Source organism: Aythya ferina (assembly GCF_964211825.1).
Source record: "Aythya ferina genome assembly, chromosome: 31".
Lineage (NCBI taxonomy): Eukaryota > Metazoa > Chordata > Aves > Anseriformes > Anatidae > Aythya > Aythya ferina.
The window spans coordinates 1,065,668-1,083,308 of record NC_140328.1 but is presented as its reverse complement, the minus strand read 5'-3'; the positions used below and the strand labels follow the sequence as shown (position 1 = coordinate 1,083,308).

Below are 17,641 nucleotides of genomic sequence, written 5' to 3'. Positions count from 1 at the left end.
GGTCTGGGGGGAAACTGGGAGCACTGGGAGGACTGGGGGAGCACTGGGGGTACTGGGAGGTACTGAGGAGTCTAGGGGGGCACGGGGAGCACTGGGGGAGCACTGGGAGGGCACTGGGAGGCACTGGGAGCACTGAGTGAGCTCCCCGGCCCGGCAGTGACGTCACGCCGCCTCACCGGTAGCCACCGGGCGGTCACGTGCCCGCCCCCCTCCCTTTCCTCCCTCCCCGGCGCCAAGATGGCGGCGATGCAGACTACATTTCCCAGGAGGCCTCGCGCGGCGGCCCGCGGCCAATGGGGCCGCGCGGCGGGGCCGGGGGCGGGGCCGTGCGCGGGGGCGCCGCCGTTGCCGTGCGCGCCGCCGGGGGCGGGCGGGCGTCGGGGCCGCCGGGAGGCCGGAGCGGGCCCTGCCCGCGCGGGACGGGGCCGGGGAGCCGCGGGCCCCCCCCCGCCCAGGTGAGCAGCGGCGCGGGGCGGGGCGGGGCGGAGCCGGGCCCGGCCGCGGCGGTGACGGCGGCGCCTGCGCCGGGCGCCGGAGGGGGCGGGGCCTTAAAGGGCGCGCGGCCGCCGGGGTCTCCTGCCCGGAGGCGGAGGGGCGGGGGCGGTGCGGAGCGGTGGCCACGCCCCCTCCGCCCCGCGGGGCCACGCCCACCGCCGGGGCGGCCACGCCCAGCACCTCTCTGGTCACGCCCACCACGGGCTGGTCACGCCCACCGCCATTTGCCCGGCCGCGTCCTGCATCTGCATAACCACGCCCACCTCCAGCATGGCCACGCCCACCGCGGGTCCGGCCACGCCCCCTGCCTGTGTCCCTTGGTCTGCCCTCCCCCCAGGCCAGGCCCTGTCCCCATCCCCATCGTGGTCCCTGCAGCCAGCCCTGCTCCCTGTCCCTGTCCCTGTCCCCATCCCCATCCTGTCCCCATTTCTGTCCCCATTTCTGTCCCCATCCCAGTCCCTGCAGCCAGCCCCGCTCCCTGTCCCTGTCCCTGTCCCTGTCCCCGTCCCCATCCCCATCCCCATCCCCATCCCTGTCCCCATCACCATCTCTATCCCTCTCCCTGTCCCCCTCACCATCCCCATACTGTCCCCATCCCCCTTCCCATCCCCATCCCCCTCCGCATCCCCCTCCCCATCCCCATCCCCATCTCCCTCCCCCCTTCCCATCCCTGTCCCCATCTTCATCTCCCTCCTCATCCCCACTCCGGTCCCTGCAGCCAGCCCCACTCCCTGTCCCTGTCCCCATCCCTGTCCTGTCCCCATCCCCGTCCCCGTCCCCATCCCCTTTCCCATCCCCATCCCCATCCCCATCCCCATCTCCATCCCTGCAGCCAGCCCCACTCCCTGTCCCCATCCCTGTCCCAATCCCCAGGGTCTGTCCCTGCCGTCCCCGTTCCAGCCGGGTGCAGCGCCCCCATCCCCACCCTATCTCCGCAGGGCAGCCGCCATGGTGGGCGCGCAGCAGCCGGAGCTGGCAGCGGGGCGGGCGGCGTCGGGCAGCGGGGAGCACCCCTACGAGTGCCTGGAGTGCGGGAAGGTCTTCAAGTGGTCGTCGCGCCTCATCCACCACCAGCGCACCCACACGGGCGAGCGGCCCTACAAGTGCTCCGAGTGCCCCAAGGCCTTCAAGGGCTCCTCGGCGCTGCTCTACCACCAGCGCAGCCACACGGGCGAGCGGCCCTACAAGTGCTCCGAGTGCGGCAAGGCCTTCAAGCGCTCCTCGCTGCTGCAGATCCACCAGAGCGTGCACACGGGGCTGCGCGCCTTCAAGTGCGCGCTCTGCGGCATGGCCTTCAAGTGGTCCTCGCACTACCAGTACCACCTGCGGCAGCACACGGGTGAGCGGCCCTACAAGTGCAGCGCCTGCCCCAAGGCCTTCAAGAACTCCTCCAGCCTCCGCCGGCACCGCCACATCCACACGGGCGAGCGGCCCTATGTCTGCGCCGCCTGCGGCAAGGCCTTCACCCAGTCCACCAACCTGCGCCAGCACCAGCGCACCCACACGGGCGAGCGGCCCTACGCCTGCGCCCACTGCGGCAAGACCTTCACCCACTCCTCCAACCTCCTCCTGCACCAGCGCACCCACGCCGCCGCCAGGCCCCACAAGTGCCCGGCCTGCCCCAAGGCCTTCGTCTCGGACGCCTGCCTGCAGAAGCACCTGCAGAGCCACGCCGCGCCACCCCCGCCGCAGCCCCCGCCGCTGCTGCTGGAGGCGGTGGAGGCGGTGGGGATGCTCTGGAAGTGCGGCGAGTGCCAGCTCGCCTTCGCCACCCAGGAGCTGCTGCTGGGCCACCAGCGCGGCCACCTCCGGCCGGCCACGCCGGGGGAGGCGGCGGCGACGCCAGCAGCCCACCGCTGCCCCACCTGCGGCAAGACCTTCAAGAACGGCTCGGGGCTGGCGCGGCACCGGCACAGCCACGCCACCGAGCGGCCCTACAAGTGCTCGCTGTGCCACAAGAGCTTCGGGCAGCTGGCCGGGCTGCTGGGCCACCAGCGGGGCCACTCGGCCGAGCAGCACCCGCCGCCGGCGCAGCCGGAGGCCCCGCGGCCCCCGCCGGTGCCGAGCGCGGCGGCTCCGGCCCCGGCCGAGCGCCCCTACCAGTGCACCGAGTGCGGCAAAGCCTTCAAGGGCTCCTCGGGGCTGCGCTACCACATGCGGGACCACACGGGCGAGCGGCCCTACAAGTGCTCCGAGTGCCCCAAGGCCTTCAAGCGCTCCTCGCTGCTCGCCATCCACCAGCGGGTGCACACGGGGCTGCGCGCCTTCAAGTGCGCCGAGTGTGGGCTGACCTTCAAGTGGTCCTCGCACTACCAGTACCACCTGCGGCTGCACACGGGCGAGCGGCCCTACGCCTGCCCCGACTGCCCCAAGGCCTTCAAGAACACCTCGTGCCTCCGCCGGCACCGGCAGCTGCACACGGGCGAGCGGCCCCACGCCTGCCCGGTGTGCGGCAAGGCCTTCGCGCAGACCTCCAACCTGCGCCAGCACCAGCGCACCCACACGGGCGAGCGGCCCTACGCCTGCGCCCACTGCGGCAAGACCTTCACCCACTCCTCCAACCTCCAGCTCCACCAGCGCACCCACTCCAGCGCCCGCCCCCACCAGTGCCCGCTCTGCCCCAAGGCCTTCGTCATGGCCTCCTACCTCCAGCGCCACCTCCGCACCCACGCCGCCGGCCCCAAGGGGCCCCCCCGCGCCGCCCCCCGCGACGGCCCCGTCCTGCAGGCCACCCTCAGCCTGGAGGTGGCGGCCCCCGACGCCCAGACCTTCCTGCTGGTGCAGACGGCGCAGGGCCTGCAGCTCATCCCCAGCCCCCCGCCGCCCCCGCAGAAGCTCATCCTGCTCCCCGCTGCCCCACGGCCGCCCCCCGAGCCCACCCCACGCCGAGGGGAGCCTCCGGGCCCTGGGCAGAGCCTTCTGCTGGTGCCCGGCACGGGGACGGCACTGCCTGGGCTGCGGCTGCAGGCGGTGGCCGGCACCACGCAGGGACCAGGTCCCGGTGTCCTCCTCCTGCAGGGCCTCCCTGAGCAGCCCCCGTGCCAGGCAGGTGCCCCCCAGGGACAGGCAGCAGCAGAGGGGGCGAGCGTCCAGCTGGGAGCCCTGCCACAGCCCTCGGATGTCACCAGCGTCCAGGTTCAGGCTGCTGAGGTGGCCAACGTCCAGCTCCAGGCCACCGAGGTGGCCAACGTGGCCAATGTCCAGCTCCAAGCCCTGCCGCAACCCTCTGAGGTGGCCAACATCCAGCTCCAAGCCCTGCCGCAGCCCTCGAAGGTCACCAACATCCAGCTCCAGGCCGCTGAGGTGACCAACGTGCACCTCCAAGCCTTGTCACAGCCCTCGGAGGTGGCCAACATCCAGCTGCAAGCCACCGAGGTGGCCAATGTCCACCTCCAAGCCTTGTCGCAGCCGTCTGAGGTGGCCAACGTCCAGCTCCAGGCGTTGCCGCAGCCCTCAAAGGTCACCAACATCCAGCTCCAGGCCACCGAGGTGGCCAGCGTGGCCAACGTCCACCTCCAAGCCCTGTCGCAACCCTCGGAGGTGGCCAACATCCAGCTGCAGGCCACCGAGGTGGCCGACGTCCAGCTGCAGCCCCCAGACGTCACCAGCATCGAGCTGCAGGCCGCCGAGGTGACCAATGTCCAGCTCCAAGCCCTGCCACCACCCCCGGGGGTCACCAACATCCAGCTGCAAGCCGGCGAGGTGGCCAACGTCCAGCTCCAAGCCCTGCCGCCGCCCTCGGAGGTCACCAACATCCAGCTCCAGGCCCTGCCACAACCCCCGGGGGTCACCGACATCGAGCTGCAGGGCGCCGAGGTGGCCAACGTCCAGCTCCAAGCCCTGCCGCCACCCTCGGAGGTGCCCGGCGTCCATCTCCAGGCTACCGAGGTGCCCGACATCCAGCTGCAGACCTCGGACGTGACCAGTGTCCAACTGGAGACCGCCGAGGTGCCCAACCTCCACCTCCAAGCCACCCAAGTCCCGAGCGTCCAGCTCCAGACCCTCCCGCAGCCCCCGGAGGCCCCCAGCGTCCACCTCCAGCCCGCGGAGGTGCCCGACCTCCAGCTCCAAGCCCTGGAGGTGCCCGACCTCCACCTGCAGGCCGTGGAGGTGCCCCCGCTCCACCTGCAGCCCCCGGCGGGGGCTCCCCCAGCCCCGCAGCCCCCCGGGGTGCCGCTGGCGGGGGGCCCTCCGGCCCCAGAGGTGCTGCTGGTGCAGGGGGGAGCCGCGCCGGCCGTGGGGCTGGGGGTGCTGCAGACGGCCGAGGGGCTGCGGAGCATCTTGGTGCTGCGGGGGGCGGGCGCGCAGCCCTCGGCTGGGACCCCTGCGGGACCCCCAAAAGTCCTGGTTCTCAGGGGGGAGCCGTGGCGGGGGGAGAGGGGGGCAGCGGGTGGCGAGGGGGGGGCACAGGCCGTGGTGCAGCTGCTGCCCGGCCCCCCGGCCCCTCAGCTGTCGGTGGTGCAGGGGGTGCAGGCGCTGCCGGGGGCGCAGCTGGTGCACACCTTCTGAGGGGGGGGCGAGCGGCACGGACCCCGTGGCCACCCTGCTGCCACCGGGGTGGCCACACGGACCCCCCAGGGCCACCGTGGCCCCCCCAGGGCTACCGCAGCCCCCACCTCACGGCCACCTCGCAGCAACCCCATGGCTAATGTGGGTATCCAAGGGATCCTGCTGGCCACCCACAGCCACACAGTGGCCCCAGTGGCCACCCGAGGGCCCCTGCTGGCCACCCAGTGGCCCTTCGTGGTCATCCACAGCCACCCAGTGGCCCCTGGTGACCACCCAAGGACCCCAGTGGCCACCCACAGCCACTTAGTGGCCCCAGTGGCTACTCAGGGGCCTCTGCTGGCCACACAAGAGCCCCTCTTGGCCACCCACAGCCACCCAGTGGCCACCCAAGGGCCCCTGCTGGCCACCTAGTGGCCCCTGCTGGCCACCCAAGGACCCCAGTGGCCACCCACAGCCACCCAGTGGCCCCTGCTGGCCACCCAAAGACCCCAGTGGCCACCCAGTGGCCCGAGTGGCCACTCAGGGGCCCATGCTGGCCACCCACAGCCACCCAGTGCCCCCAGTGGCCACCCACAGCCGCCCAGTGGCCACCCCTCGCGGTGCTGCAGCAGGGCGAGTTGGGGGGGGTGGGGAGGGGGGGCCCTATAAGCACGGGGTTGCGGGAGCCGGGGGGGCAGCGCCGCGGTGGCACCGGCTCCGCCCGGACCCGACCAATAAACGGACCCTGCTGGCGCGCGCCGCCTCCTTCCTTCCCGCGCGGGGAAAGGGGCGGGGCAGGGGGGCGGGGCCTTTCCCCGGTGATGGTTGCTAGGGGCGGGGCGTCGCCATGGCGACCGTTGCTAGGGGCGGGGTCGGGCGGTTCCACCGGCTGGGCTGGGCGGGGGGAAGCGGCTCAGACCATGGCGCGCTGGGAGGGGGGGGCAGCGGAAGCCCCTCGGCCCCCAGTACAGCCCCATAGCTCCCAGTACGGCCCAGTTGGGCCCCAGCACGGCCCTGCCGAGCCCAGGGTCGGCCTTACTGCCCCACAGTGTGGCCCCGCACACGGGTACGCTGTGCCTGCGCCTCTCCCAGTATGGACCAGTGACCCCAGTATGGCCCCTCTGTTCCCATCCTCCCCGCCCCGTGCTCCCCAGTATAACCCTGCCGAGCTCGGGGGACCCCCCACAGGCCCCCAGTGTGGCCCCAGTAGCCCCCTTAGCATAGCTCTTGGCATCCCCGCTGTGCCCCAGTATGGCCCCAGTATGCCCAGTATGGCCATACTGCCCACCAGCGTGGCCCCAGTATCCCCGCTTTATGTGGCCCAGTCACACTAAGGCCCCACTGTACCCCAGTATGGCCCCTGTGCCCCCCTCCCCAGCATATTCCTGATGCCCCCCACATTATGCCACCGATATCCCACCCACTACTGCCCCAGTCTTCCCAGTATGACCCTGAGACGCCCAGTATAGCCCCTGTGTCCCCTACACCCTAATGCCCACCCCACAGTGCGGCCCCACTCTCCCCCAGTATGGCTGTGGTGATGCCCAGTATGTGGCCTGTGATCCCCCTTGTATGACCCTGCTGCCCCCCAGTGTGCCCCCACTGACCCCCACTGACCCTGCTGGTCCCTTGTATGACCCTACTGCCCCCAGTGTGACCCCACTGACCCCCAGCCTGACACTACTGACCCCAGCGTGCCCCCACTGACCCCACTGACCATGCTGACCCCCAGCATGACCCCACTGTCCCCAGTGTGACCCCACTGACCCCCAGCATGACCCCAATGCCCCCAGAATGCCCCCACTGACCCCCAGCATGGCCCTGTTGCCCCCAGTGTGCCCCCACTGACCCCCACCGACCCTGCTGACCCCCAGCATGACCCCACTGCCCTCAGTGTGCCCCCACTGCCACGCATGGGGGTGCCCGGGGGGGGCCCATGGGTGCAGGATGCTCACACGTGGCCCTGCGCCCCCCAGCCACGTGTGCGTCTCCATCCCCCCCCTCCTGCCACGTGGGTGCGTGGGCGCCTGCACGTGCCGGGGCCCCCCCAGCGTTAACCCCAGCCCCCCTGGGACCCCCCTTCCCCATTCCTTGGCCTGCAAGGGGGGAGCAGCACCCGGGCGTTCCCTCCCAGGGGGGTCCCTAAGTTGTGTCACCCCCCCCCCGGCCCCTCTCATCCCGGCCAAGGGGGGCCGGGTGCGGCCTTGGACGGACACACAGCCGCACGGACGGACGGACTGAGTCATCCTTGGCCCAGCCGCGCGGCCCCGTCCCCGTCCTCCTCCTCCTCCTCCTCCTGCTGCTGCTGCTGCTGCTCCTCCATCCCGCCCTCCCCGCGCCGGCACCCGCCATGGCCCCGACCCTGCTGCTGCTGGGTGAGCGCCTGGCACCGTGCTGCACTGCACTGCACTGCACTGCATGGGCACTGCATGGGCACTGCATGGCTATGGCATGGGTGTGGGGGCTGGGAGGGGGGGCTGTGCATGGGCACTGCATGGTCACTGCAAGGCCACTGCAAGGCCACTGCATGGTCACTGCACGGGCACTGCATGGGCACTGCACGGGCACTGCATGGGTACTGCACAGGCACTGCACGGGCACTGCGTGGACATTGTGCTGGGCACTGCACGGGCACTGCACCGAGCAGTGCGTGGACAGTGCATGGGCGCAGCAGTGCCCGTGATGTGGATCCAGCACTGGGCACTGCACTGACACCGAGGGTTCGGGCACTGCACGGGCACTGCAGTGCACATGGCATGAAGCCAGCGCTGGGCACTGCACTGACACTGAGGGGTTGGGCATGACACAGATCCAGCAGGGCGCACTGCACTGGCACTGCATGGGCACTGCATGGGCACTGTGCTGGGCACGGCGTGGCAGGGCTCAGACACTGCAGGTGGCGAGCACTGCATGAGTGCAGCAGTGGGTACGGCGTGGGGCAGCAGAGCAGTGCACTGCACACTGCACAGCCTGGGCACAGGCACTGCATGGCTAAGAGGTGAGGACAACGAGGGGCTGGGCACTGCACGGGCACTGCACGGGCACTGGGAGATTGAGCACGGTGCTGGGCACTGCACGGGCACTGCACAGAGAGCACCCAGGCACTGCATGGTGCTGGGCACTGCATGGTGCTGGGCACCCCACTGAGCACCACGCGGGCACTGCAGGGAGCCGAACACTGCGCTGGACACTGCACAGGCACCGCATAGGAACTGAGCATGGTGTGGGCACTGCAACGGGCACTGGAAAGGGAAGGGCACTGCCCCGGGCACCGCATGGGGGCCGGGCACTGCAGGAGCACTGCAAAGAGGCTGTGTGGCTCGGGGCACAGCAGGGGACTGGGCACTGCATGGGGGCACTGCAAGGGGCACAGGGCACTGCATGGGGCACTGCAGCAGCACCACGGGGGGTGCCAGGCAATGCAGTAGGCACTGCTCCCAGTTAGAGCCCTGCAGTGGGGGAGGAATGGGGCACTGGGAAGGGCACTGGGAATTGCAGTGGGTACTGGAGGCTGTGCTGGGCACTGGGCGGTGGGTACTGGGAAGGCTGTGGGGCGCTGTGCAGGGCACTGGATGTTCTGGGTTGTGGTGGGCATAGGGTGCTGGGAAGGGAACTGGGCATGTGGGGCAATGGGCACTGGGTGTGGGGCACTGGGAAGGGCACTGGGCACTGGTCTGTGGTTGCTGGGCACTGGGAAGGACACTGGAAAGGCACTGGGCACTGGGAAAGGGCGTGGTCACAGGGCACTGATCATGGGTCTGGGAATGGGGTGGTCGGAATGGCGCTGGTCATGGGGCACTGGGAATGGCACTTGGGGCACTGGGAATGGGGCACTGGGAATGGGGCGCTGGTTGCTGGTTTGGAGGCATGGGGCATGGAGGCATGGGAATGGCAATGGGAAGGCCACTGGGAATGGCACTGGGAGTGGGACGGTGGGAACTGGGCACTGGGAATGGGGCAGTGGGAGTGGGACACTGGTTACTGGTATGAGGGCACGGGGCACTGGGAATGGGACTCTGGAATGGTGCTGGGCACTGGGAAGCCCCCTACGGGCTCCAAGCTGCTCGTGGCCCCATGTGGGGGCTAGGAGGGGCTCAGCCAGCTGCGGCCTCCCCTCACCCTCCTCTCTCGGCTCCAGTGGGGCTGCTGGTTCCCCATGGCGCAGGTACTGGGACAGGGCTGGGCTGGGGGGGTACCTGCACCAGTGCATCCCAGTCACTGCCAGCCAGTGGGAGCCTGCAGTGGGTCCCCAGGTGTGCAGGGCTCCCAGTGTGTCCCAGTGACTCCCAGTGGGTCCCGGTGTGTGGGAACCATCCCAGCAGGTCCCAGAGCATGCAGGGGTCCCAGTGGGTCATAGCAGGTCCAGGTCTGTGCAAATGGTCCCAGAAAATCCCAGTGGGTCCCAGCAGGTCCCAGAGCATGCATGGGCCCCACTGGGTCATACCAGTTCCCAGTAGGTCCCAGTGGGTTTGAGTAGGTCCCAGTGGGTCCCAGTGTGTCCTGGTGTGTGGAAAGGTTCCCAGCAGGTGCCAGTAGATCCCAGTGGGTCCCAGTAGGTCTCAGCAAGTCTGGGAGTCCCCAGCATCTCCCAGAGCACACGGGGTGCCACTGGGTCCCAGTAGGTTCCAGTGGGTTTTGGTAAAGAGTCCCAGCAGGTCCCAGAAGGCCTCAGAGCACAAAAGGGTCCCAGCACATCCGAGTAGGTCCCAGAGCATACTGGGGTCCCAGTAGGTCCCAGCGAGTTCTGGAGCACACCGTGGTCCCAGTAGGTCCCAGAGCCTCCCAGCATGTCCCAGTGCATGCAGGGGTCCCAGCAGGTCCCAGGGGGTTCCTGGTGGGTGCCGGCAGCCCCACTGCCTGATGTCTGCTCCCCTCCCCAGGCCCGTTCCCGGTGCGCCTGGCTGGGGGTCCGGGGCAGTGCGCGGGGCGCGTGGAGGTGCTGCACACCGGGCGCTGGGGCACCGTCTGCGACGACGACTGGGGGCTGCCGGACGCGGCTGTGGTCTGCCGGGAGCTGGGCTGCGGCACCGCGTTGGCCGCCCCCACGGGCGCCTGGTTTGGGGAAGGCTCCGGCCCCATCTGGCTGAACGGGCTGCGGTGCCGCGGCGGCGAGGGGCGCCTGGCCCAGTGCCGGCACCGGGGCTGGCGCAGCCATGTCTGCACCCACGAGGAGGACGCCAGCGCCGTGTGCTCAGGTGGGCTGCGACCCCAGCACCGGGGGGGAGGAAAGGCAGAAATGGTAAAAGCGCAAAGGTTGGAAAAGAGCTGGGAGGTCCTCAAGTCCAGCCATTAGCCTAGCACTGCCAAGTCGAGCACCAAACCAGGTCCCCAGGCACATCTGCATGTCTTTTGGATACCTCCAGTGACTCAGCCACTCCCCTGGCTGTTGACCAATGTCCCCAGGTCTTTTTCTGCCAGGCTCTTTCCCAGCTAAACAGGACCCCTGCCCCACTGCCTTTCCCCACAGCTCACCCCTTCCTCTCCCTGGGCACCATGGAGCCCCCTCCGCCCTCCACCACAACCACCAGCACCCCAGCACCTGGTGAGTGGTATCCCCAGGGACACCCATGTCCCCAGCCACATGGGGAGGGGAAGCTGTGCACCCCACAGTGACACCGACTGCCTCGCAGGTGACACGGCACCGCGGCCGGCTGGGGGTCCCAGACGCTGCACGGGGCACACGGAGGACACCAGTGTGGCATGCACAGGTACAGCGTTGGTGTGCATTGTACCCACACCCAGGAGCTGCTGCCCGCAGCCCTGCCTGTCCCTGTGCACCCTGCTGGTGGGTGGCACTTGAATTGTTCTCCCTACACTGTTGCTGACTCCGGTCTCTTCCCCAGGGACCCCCACGCTGCGGCTGGTGGGGGCCGAGGGTCACTGCGCGGGGCGCGTGGAGGTGCTACATGCCGGCCAGTGGGGCTCCGTCTGCGACGATGGCTGGGGGCTTGAGGACGCGGCTGTGGTCTGCCAGGAGCTGGGCTGCGGCGCTGCACTGGCTGCTCCCCGTGGGGCGTTTTTCGGCGAGGGCACTGGCCCCATCTGGCTGGACAACGTGCGGTGCCAGGGGAACGAGTCAACCTTGCTGCAGTGCCCGGCTGCCCCGTGGGGCATCACGGACTGCCAGCACCGGGAGGACGCGGCTGTCGTCTGTGCAGGTACCTGCTCCGTGTGCCAGGCGTGCACAGTGCCCCGGCTGCTGGGGATAGTGCTCAGGCTGCGTGCACGTGCCCCGGTGTGCTCCTGGCCTGCATGCAGTGCGTGCAGTGCTGTGGAGACACACAGGGGCTGTGCAGTGAGCACCCACGCGGTCCTGGTGCAGCGCATGGGCAGGGGGCTGCCGTGGCTAAATTGCAGATTTGGTGATTGAGCAGTGCAGTGCTGCAGGGCGCAGTGCATGGACAGGCAAAGTGTGGCACGTATGCACGGTGCACTGCAGGGCTCACACTGCTGTCCTGCATCACCCAGATGAGCTGACCGCTGTGGACCCCATGGAGCCCAGTCCCCACCAGCTGCCAACCAGCCCAGTTCGGGTGCCCCCCTCTGCTGTGCCACACGAGACCACCCGGCCCCACATCCCCAGCTCTCCCCAGCCTGCCCCGAGCAGCCAGACCGTGGCTGGGATGGGGCGCAAGGGTAGGAGGAGAAGGGATGGAGCGGGGATGGGGTTGGGATTAAGTGGGGATGGGGCATGGTTGGAGATTGGAAAGGAAGGAGGGTGGAAAGGGCTGGGATAGAGCAGGGAAGGAGCCGGGGATGGAGGGGGCATGGAGAAGGGAAGGAACAGGAATGGGGCATGGAAGGAGCTGGGATGGAGCTGGGATAGACAGATGGAGAGGGGATGAAGTTGAGATTGAGGGGGATGGAGCAGGGACGGAGCTGGGATCACTTGGCGTGGACATGGACGGAGAGGGGCAGGAACAGGTGTTGGAGAAGGGAAGGAGCACGGGGAAGGAGTCGGGATGCTGTAATGAAGGAACGAGGACGGAGACCCTGTCCCCAGACACCGGTAGCCAGCAGTGGTGTGACGCCAGCTCTTTTTCAGCTCCAGCCCAGCTCCGCCTGGCTGGGGGCCCCGGGCGCTGTGCGGGGCGCGTGGAGGTGCTGCACTCTGGGCGCTGGGGCACCGTCTGCGATGACAGCTGGGGGCTGCCAGACGCGGCCGTGGTCTGCCGGGAGCTGGGCTGTGGGGTGGCACGTGAAGCCCCCCGCAGCGCCCACTTTGGCCCCGGCACCGGCCCTGTCTGGCTGGACGAGGTGAACTGTGAGGGGACGGAGCCCACGCTGCGGCGCTGCCCGGCTGAGCCCTGGGGCAGGCACAACTGCAACCACCATGAGGATGCCGCTGTCATCTGCGCAGGTGGGATGGCCCCAGGACGGGGCAGACACCCTGATCCCTGCTCCGTGTCGTGGCTGGGGGCTGGAGCAGGTCTGGGGGGGCACAGAGCCCTCCCCGTGCACCCCCCTGCCTGCTGGGGTCCCTCTCTGTGTCCTCAAGTCCCTGTCCCCAAGGGATGCCCTAACCTCTGGCCCTGGGTGCCCCTGGGGGTGGGCAGGGTTCCCAAGCAGGGAGCATCACCCTGGGGGCACTGAGGGGACAGGGGGGCCCCCATGCACAGGATGGGGCTGGGACAAGGACTGAGCCCCCCCCGCACTCTTGCAGGGCCAGAGGACCTGCCATCACCCACGGGGACCTCCCAGTGGCCTCCAGGACTGGATCGAGTTGGCACCATCCCCAGCACTACCCGGCGCCCCTTGGGTCGGGAGCCATCCAGCACCATCCCCAGCATCACCCAGCGCCCCCCGGGACAGGATCGAGTCAGCACCACCCCAGCCAAAGCAGGGCGGGATCCCATTCGTATCATCAGGATCACCCGACTCAAAGCAGAGCAGGATCCTGCTGGCGTCATCCAAAGCACAAAGCCCAAGGCAGGACCTGGTGCGGCTGGTACCACCAGGTCCAAGGTGGGACGGGAGCCTGGTGGTCCCACCAGGTCCAAAGCAGGATGGGATCCAGCTGGCACCAACAGGTCCAAGGCAGTAAGGGATCCAGTTGGCATCACCAAGCCCAAAGCAGGACATGATCTAGCTGCTACCAACAGGTCCAAGGCAGGACGGGATCCAGTTGGCATCATCAAGCCCAAAACAGGACAAGATCTACCTGCTACCAACAGGTCCAAGGTGGGACGGGAGCCTGGTGGTCCCACCAAGCCCAAAGCAGGACAGAATCTGGCTGGTACCATCAGGTCCAAGGCAGGACGGGATCCAGTTGCCATCAACAAGGTGAAAGCAGGACAGAATCTATCTGGCACCAACAGATCCAAGACAGGACGGGATCCAGTTGCCATCACCAAGCCCAAAGCAGGACAGAATCCAGCTGGAACCAACAGGTCTAAAGCAGGTCGGGATCCAGTTGGCATCACCAAGCCCAAAGCAGGACTGAATATAGCTGGCACCAACAGATCCAAGGCAGGACAGGATCCAGTTGGCACCACCAAAGCCAAAGCGGGACAGGATCTATCTGGCACCAACAGATCCAAGGCAGGACGCGATCAGATCGGTACCATCCCTGTCACCCAGCCCAAAGCAGAACAGGATCCGCTCAGCACTGTGCAGATCACCCAGCCCAAAGCTGAGCGGGTTGTGGTGGGGGCCAAACAGACCACCATGAGCCCAACACGTTGGGTTTCGGTGGGAACCACGCAAGGCATCAAGCCCAAAGCAGGTTGGGGTCTGGTTGGTGCCACCAGGAGCACCCAGACGCTGGAAGGACGGGATCCTGTTAGTGCCACCCAAACCAATGGGTGGCACCCATGGCCCAAAGCAGGGCAAGACTCAGCCCCCACCGTGGTGCTCCCAGTAGGTGCTACCACGTGGAGGAACCACCACGTTGGAGAACCAGGTCCAGAGGGGACCATAAGGAGCACTCATCCTGTAGCAGTGCTGGATCTAGGTGGTACCATGGGGAGCACACATCCCACAGCAGAACCGGGTCTTGAAGGTCCCATCAGGGTCACACATCCTCCAGCAAGACTGGATCCAGAAGGCAGCACATGGAGTGCACGTCCTGAAGCAAAACTGGGCCTGGATGATATTGTACGGAGCACACGTCCCACAGCAGAACCAGGGCCAGGTGGTACCACCTGGGATCCACGTCCTTCAGCAAGACCAGGTCCTGAAGGTCCCATGAGGAGCACACGTCCTATGGATGCAGAACTGGGTGCAGAAGGTACCATGAGAACACGTCCTGTGTTGGAACTAAATCTGAACAGTACCCAGAGGGGTACTTCAGCAGAACCAGATCCTAGAGGCAACACACATCCTTCAGCAGAACCAGGGCCAGAAAGTACCATGTGGAGCACACATCCAACAGCAGAACCAGGTCCAGAAGATACCACGAGGATCACACATCCCACAGCAGAACCAGGTCCAGAAGGTACCATGAGGATCACACATCCCACAGCAGAACCAGGTCCAGGAGGTAACACGTGGAGCACAAATCCCACAGTAGAACCAGGTCCAGAAGGTATCGTGATGAGTACACATCCCATAGCAGAACCAGGTCTAGAAGATACCATGATGAGCACCCATCCTACAGCAGAACCAGATACAGATGGTGCCATGTGGCGCACGCATCCAACAGCAGAACCAGGTCCAGAAGACAGCATGGCAAACACATATCCCACAGCAGAACCAGGCCAAGGAGGTATCATGATGAACACACATCCCACAGCAGAACCAGGCCCAGGAGCTACCATGAGGAGCACACATCCCACAGCAGGACTGGATCCTGAAGGAAACACACAGAGCACAAGTCCTGCAGCAGAATTGGGCCTGTTTGATATCATATGGAGCACACAGCCCACAGCAGAACCAGGTCCAGGAGGTACCACATTGGGTGTTGAACTGGATCCAGAAAGTACCATGAGGAGCACACATTCTACAGTTGAACTGGGTCCAGAAAGTACCATGAGGAGCACAAATCCTACAGTTGAACTGGGTCCAGAAAGTACCATGAGGAGCACATATCTTCCAGAAGAACCAGGTCTACATGGCACCTCGCAGAGTGCACATTCTTCAACAGAACTGGGCTTGGCTGATACCTTACAGAGTGCCCGTCCCACAGCAGTTGTTCCCACGTGGAGCACACACCCTTCAACAGAACCAAATCCAGACGGGACCATGAGGAGCTCACATCCTGCAACAGCATCAGGTCTAGACGGTACTACGTGGGGGACAAGTCCTTCAGATGATTTTGATCTCAATGGAACCATGAGGAGCACACATCCTTCAGCAGAAGCAGGTCTAGAAGGCACCATGGAGAGCACGCATCCCACATCAGAACCAGGCCCAGAAGGTACCATGTGGAGCACACATCCCACAACAAGACCAGATCCAGAAGGTAACACGGGGAGCATTGTGGATGGGTGAACTGTTGGTGAGGAGAAGGGGAGGGAGGGCAGGTGAACAGAAGAGCGATGGGTGCATAGGGGTGAGGAGGAGAGGGATGGGATGGGATGGGATGGGATGGGATGGGATGGGATGGGATGGGATGGGATGGGATGGGATGGGATGGGATGGGATGGGCTGCTGTTGGGTGGAAGGGTTTGAGAGGGAGGGGCAGAAGAAGAGGAGATGACAAAGAAAGGGGGGCAGGAGGGGAAGGAGAGGGGGTAGTCTCATGGACTCTTCCCCATCCAGGTGCTGGCGCAGGCTTGGGCATCACTGGGGTCTCTGTGCCCCCCACCACATCTCCATCACACCCCTCGTCTCTGCCCCCCACCCTGTGGCCGGCCAGCCCCCCTGCCCTTGCAGTCCAACTGGGTCTGGGCTCCCAGCGCCCCACAGAGCCCCCCAGCACCCAGGAGCCACCAGCACCCAGCCAGTACCCAGAGGAGACCCCCAGCACCCACGGACCCCTAGAACACACCCAGAGCCCCCTGGGGAACCCCAGCACCCGGGGATTCCCAGCACCCACCCAGAGGCCTGAGGGGACCCCCAACACCCAGGGACCCCCAGCACACACCCAGCACGGTGTGGAGACACCCCCTGCCTGGATGGAGCTTGTGCACTACCAGCACCCCCCTGCAAAGTCCCCCAGCTCCTGGATGCCCCCAGCCCCCTTTACCCAGTCCCCACCAGGGACCCACAGTCCCCAGAGCCCCCCAGCACTCACTGTGCTCCCTCCAGGTGCCACCAGCCCTTACACGCTTGCTGCCCCCTCGGAGCACCCCATGGAGCCCCCCATCTCCCAGAGCCCCCCAGCATCCCCTCAGCACCCCGTGAAGTTGCTTGGCACCCCAACCCCCCCAGCACCCCTCCAGAACCTCACTGACACCCTCAGCTCCAAGAGCCCCTCAGCACCCCTCCAGTATCCAACGGAGCGCCCCAGCACCTGGACCCCCACAGCACGCACCCAGCACCCCATGGGGATTTTTGACACCCACACCCACCCAGCACCCCCCCAGCAATCCCCAGAGCCCCCCAGCACCCAGGGACCCCCAGCACCCCCCCAGCACACCACAAAGTTGCTCATCACCCAGAGGACCCCCCCATACTCCCAGCACCTTGTGGGGACCCTTGGCACCCAGGAACCCCCAATCCCTCCCCAGCATCCTGTGGAGACCCTTGGCACCCAGGAACCCCCAATCCCTCCCCAGCATCCTGTGGAGACCCTTGGCACCCAAAGACCCCCAATCCCTCCCCAGCACCCTATGGGGACTTTTGGCACCCAGGGACCCCCATCACTCCCCCATCACCCTGTGGAGACCCTTGGCACCCAAGGAGCCCCAATCCCTCCCCAGCACCCTACGGAGACCCATGGCACCCAGGGACCCCCAGTCCGCCCCCAGCACCCTATGGAGACTCTTGGTACCCAGACTCTTCCAGTACCCACAGAGCTCCTCCACACCCCCCCTGACAGCCCCATGCTGCCTGAGCCCCCATGTGCAGGTAGGTCTATGGGATGGGACGGGGGGGGGGGCAGCAGTCCCTGCCTGGGACCCCTGAGATGGGCCCCCAGTGCTGGGGGGTTGTTGAGGGGCTTGGGGCGGGAGGGCACAATGACGCACACTGTGTCTCTGCTTCTCTCCGCACAGGTCCAGCTCCACCAGCAGTGCCAACACCCCCCTCGGTGGGGGGTCAGGGGGGTCCCTGCATGGCCCCCCTGCTGCGGGTGCTGCTGTGGGAGGTGCGGGGGCTGCGGGGGCAGCTGCGGGCCCTGGCCCGTGCTCAGCGGCGGGGGGCTCAGCGCCTGGAGGCTGTTGCCCGCCGCCTGGGCCGGCTGTCTGCCCTCGGCCAGCACCTCCTGGGGGGGCCCCCCCAGCTCTATGGGGCCGTGGGCACCCGGGGGGGTCTTTGTAGGGGCTGCAAGTGAAATAAAGCTGGGCTGGTTCCCCAAATCATCTTGAGCAATGTTTGTTTTTTTTTTTTTGGGGGGGGGAGGAGGGTATGGGGACTGCACCCACTGTGGTCCTGGGGAGGGGGTGTTGGGCACCCCCCAGCCTGCTGGGTGTGCCCCCCTGTGCAGGTTTGGGGTGCCTGCAGCAGTCGTGGGGCTGTTGGGATGCTGCCCCCCCGTGCCCTGCTGCCCTTCCCTTCACCTATCTCCCCCTGCAGCCCCCCAGGGAGGCCAGGGCCAAGGCTCCTGAGGCTGGCA

The 17,641-nt window shown here is 67.2% G+C and overlaps 2 protein-coding genes across 4 annotated transcripts; both read left to right on the top strand.

The window, feature by feature from the left end:
* Nucleotides 1-218: 218 nt before the first annotated feature.
* On the top strand, nt 219-5,737 carry LOC311425458 (uncharacterized protein). The gene is made up of 2 exons (XM_084501327.1): nt 219-455; nt 1,434-5,737. The coding sequence occupies exons 1-2, from the start codon at nt 238-240 to the stop codon at nt 5,002-5,004; spliced, it is 3,789 nt and encodes a 1,262-aa protein (XP_084357453.1). The 5' UTR covers nt 219-237; the 3' UTR covers nt 5,005-5,737.
* Nucleotides 5,738-7,062: 1,325 nt separating this feature from the next.
* LOC311425457 (uncharacterized protein) lies at nt 7,063-17,397 on the top strand. 3 transcript variants are annotated; one of them, XM_084501325.1, is made up of 11 exons: nt 7,063-7,358; nt 9,122-9,148; nt 9,864-10,178; nt 10,451-10,525; nt 10,614-10,691; nt 10,827-11,141; nt 11,452-11,619; nt 12,029-12,343; nt 12,647-15,385; nt 15,685-16,935; nt 17,082-17,397. In XM_084501325.1, exons 1-11 carry the CDS (start codon nt 7,334-7,336, stop codon nt 17,357-17,359), a joined length of 5,586 nt encoding a protein of 1,861 aa, XP_084357451.1. In that variant the 5' UTR covers nt 7,063-7,333; the 3' UTR covers nt 17,360-17,397. The 3 variants fall into 3 exon arrangements, with proteins under 3 accessions (XP_084357451.1, XP_084357452.1, XP_084357450.1); XM_084501324.1 differs by lacking the exon at nt 7,063-7,358 and having other exon boundaries at nt 7,511-9,148; XM_084501326.1 differs by lacking the exons at nt 9,122-9,148; nt 9,864-10,178 and having other exon boundaries at nt 7,328-7,358.
* Nucleotides 17,398-17,641: the final 244 nt, after the last annotated feature.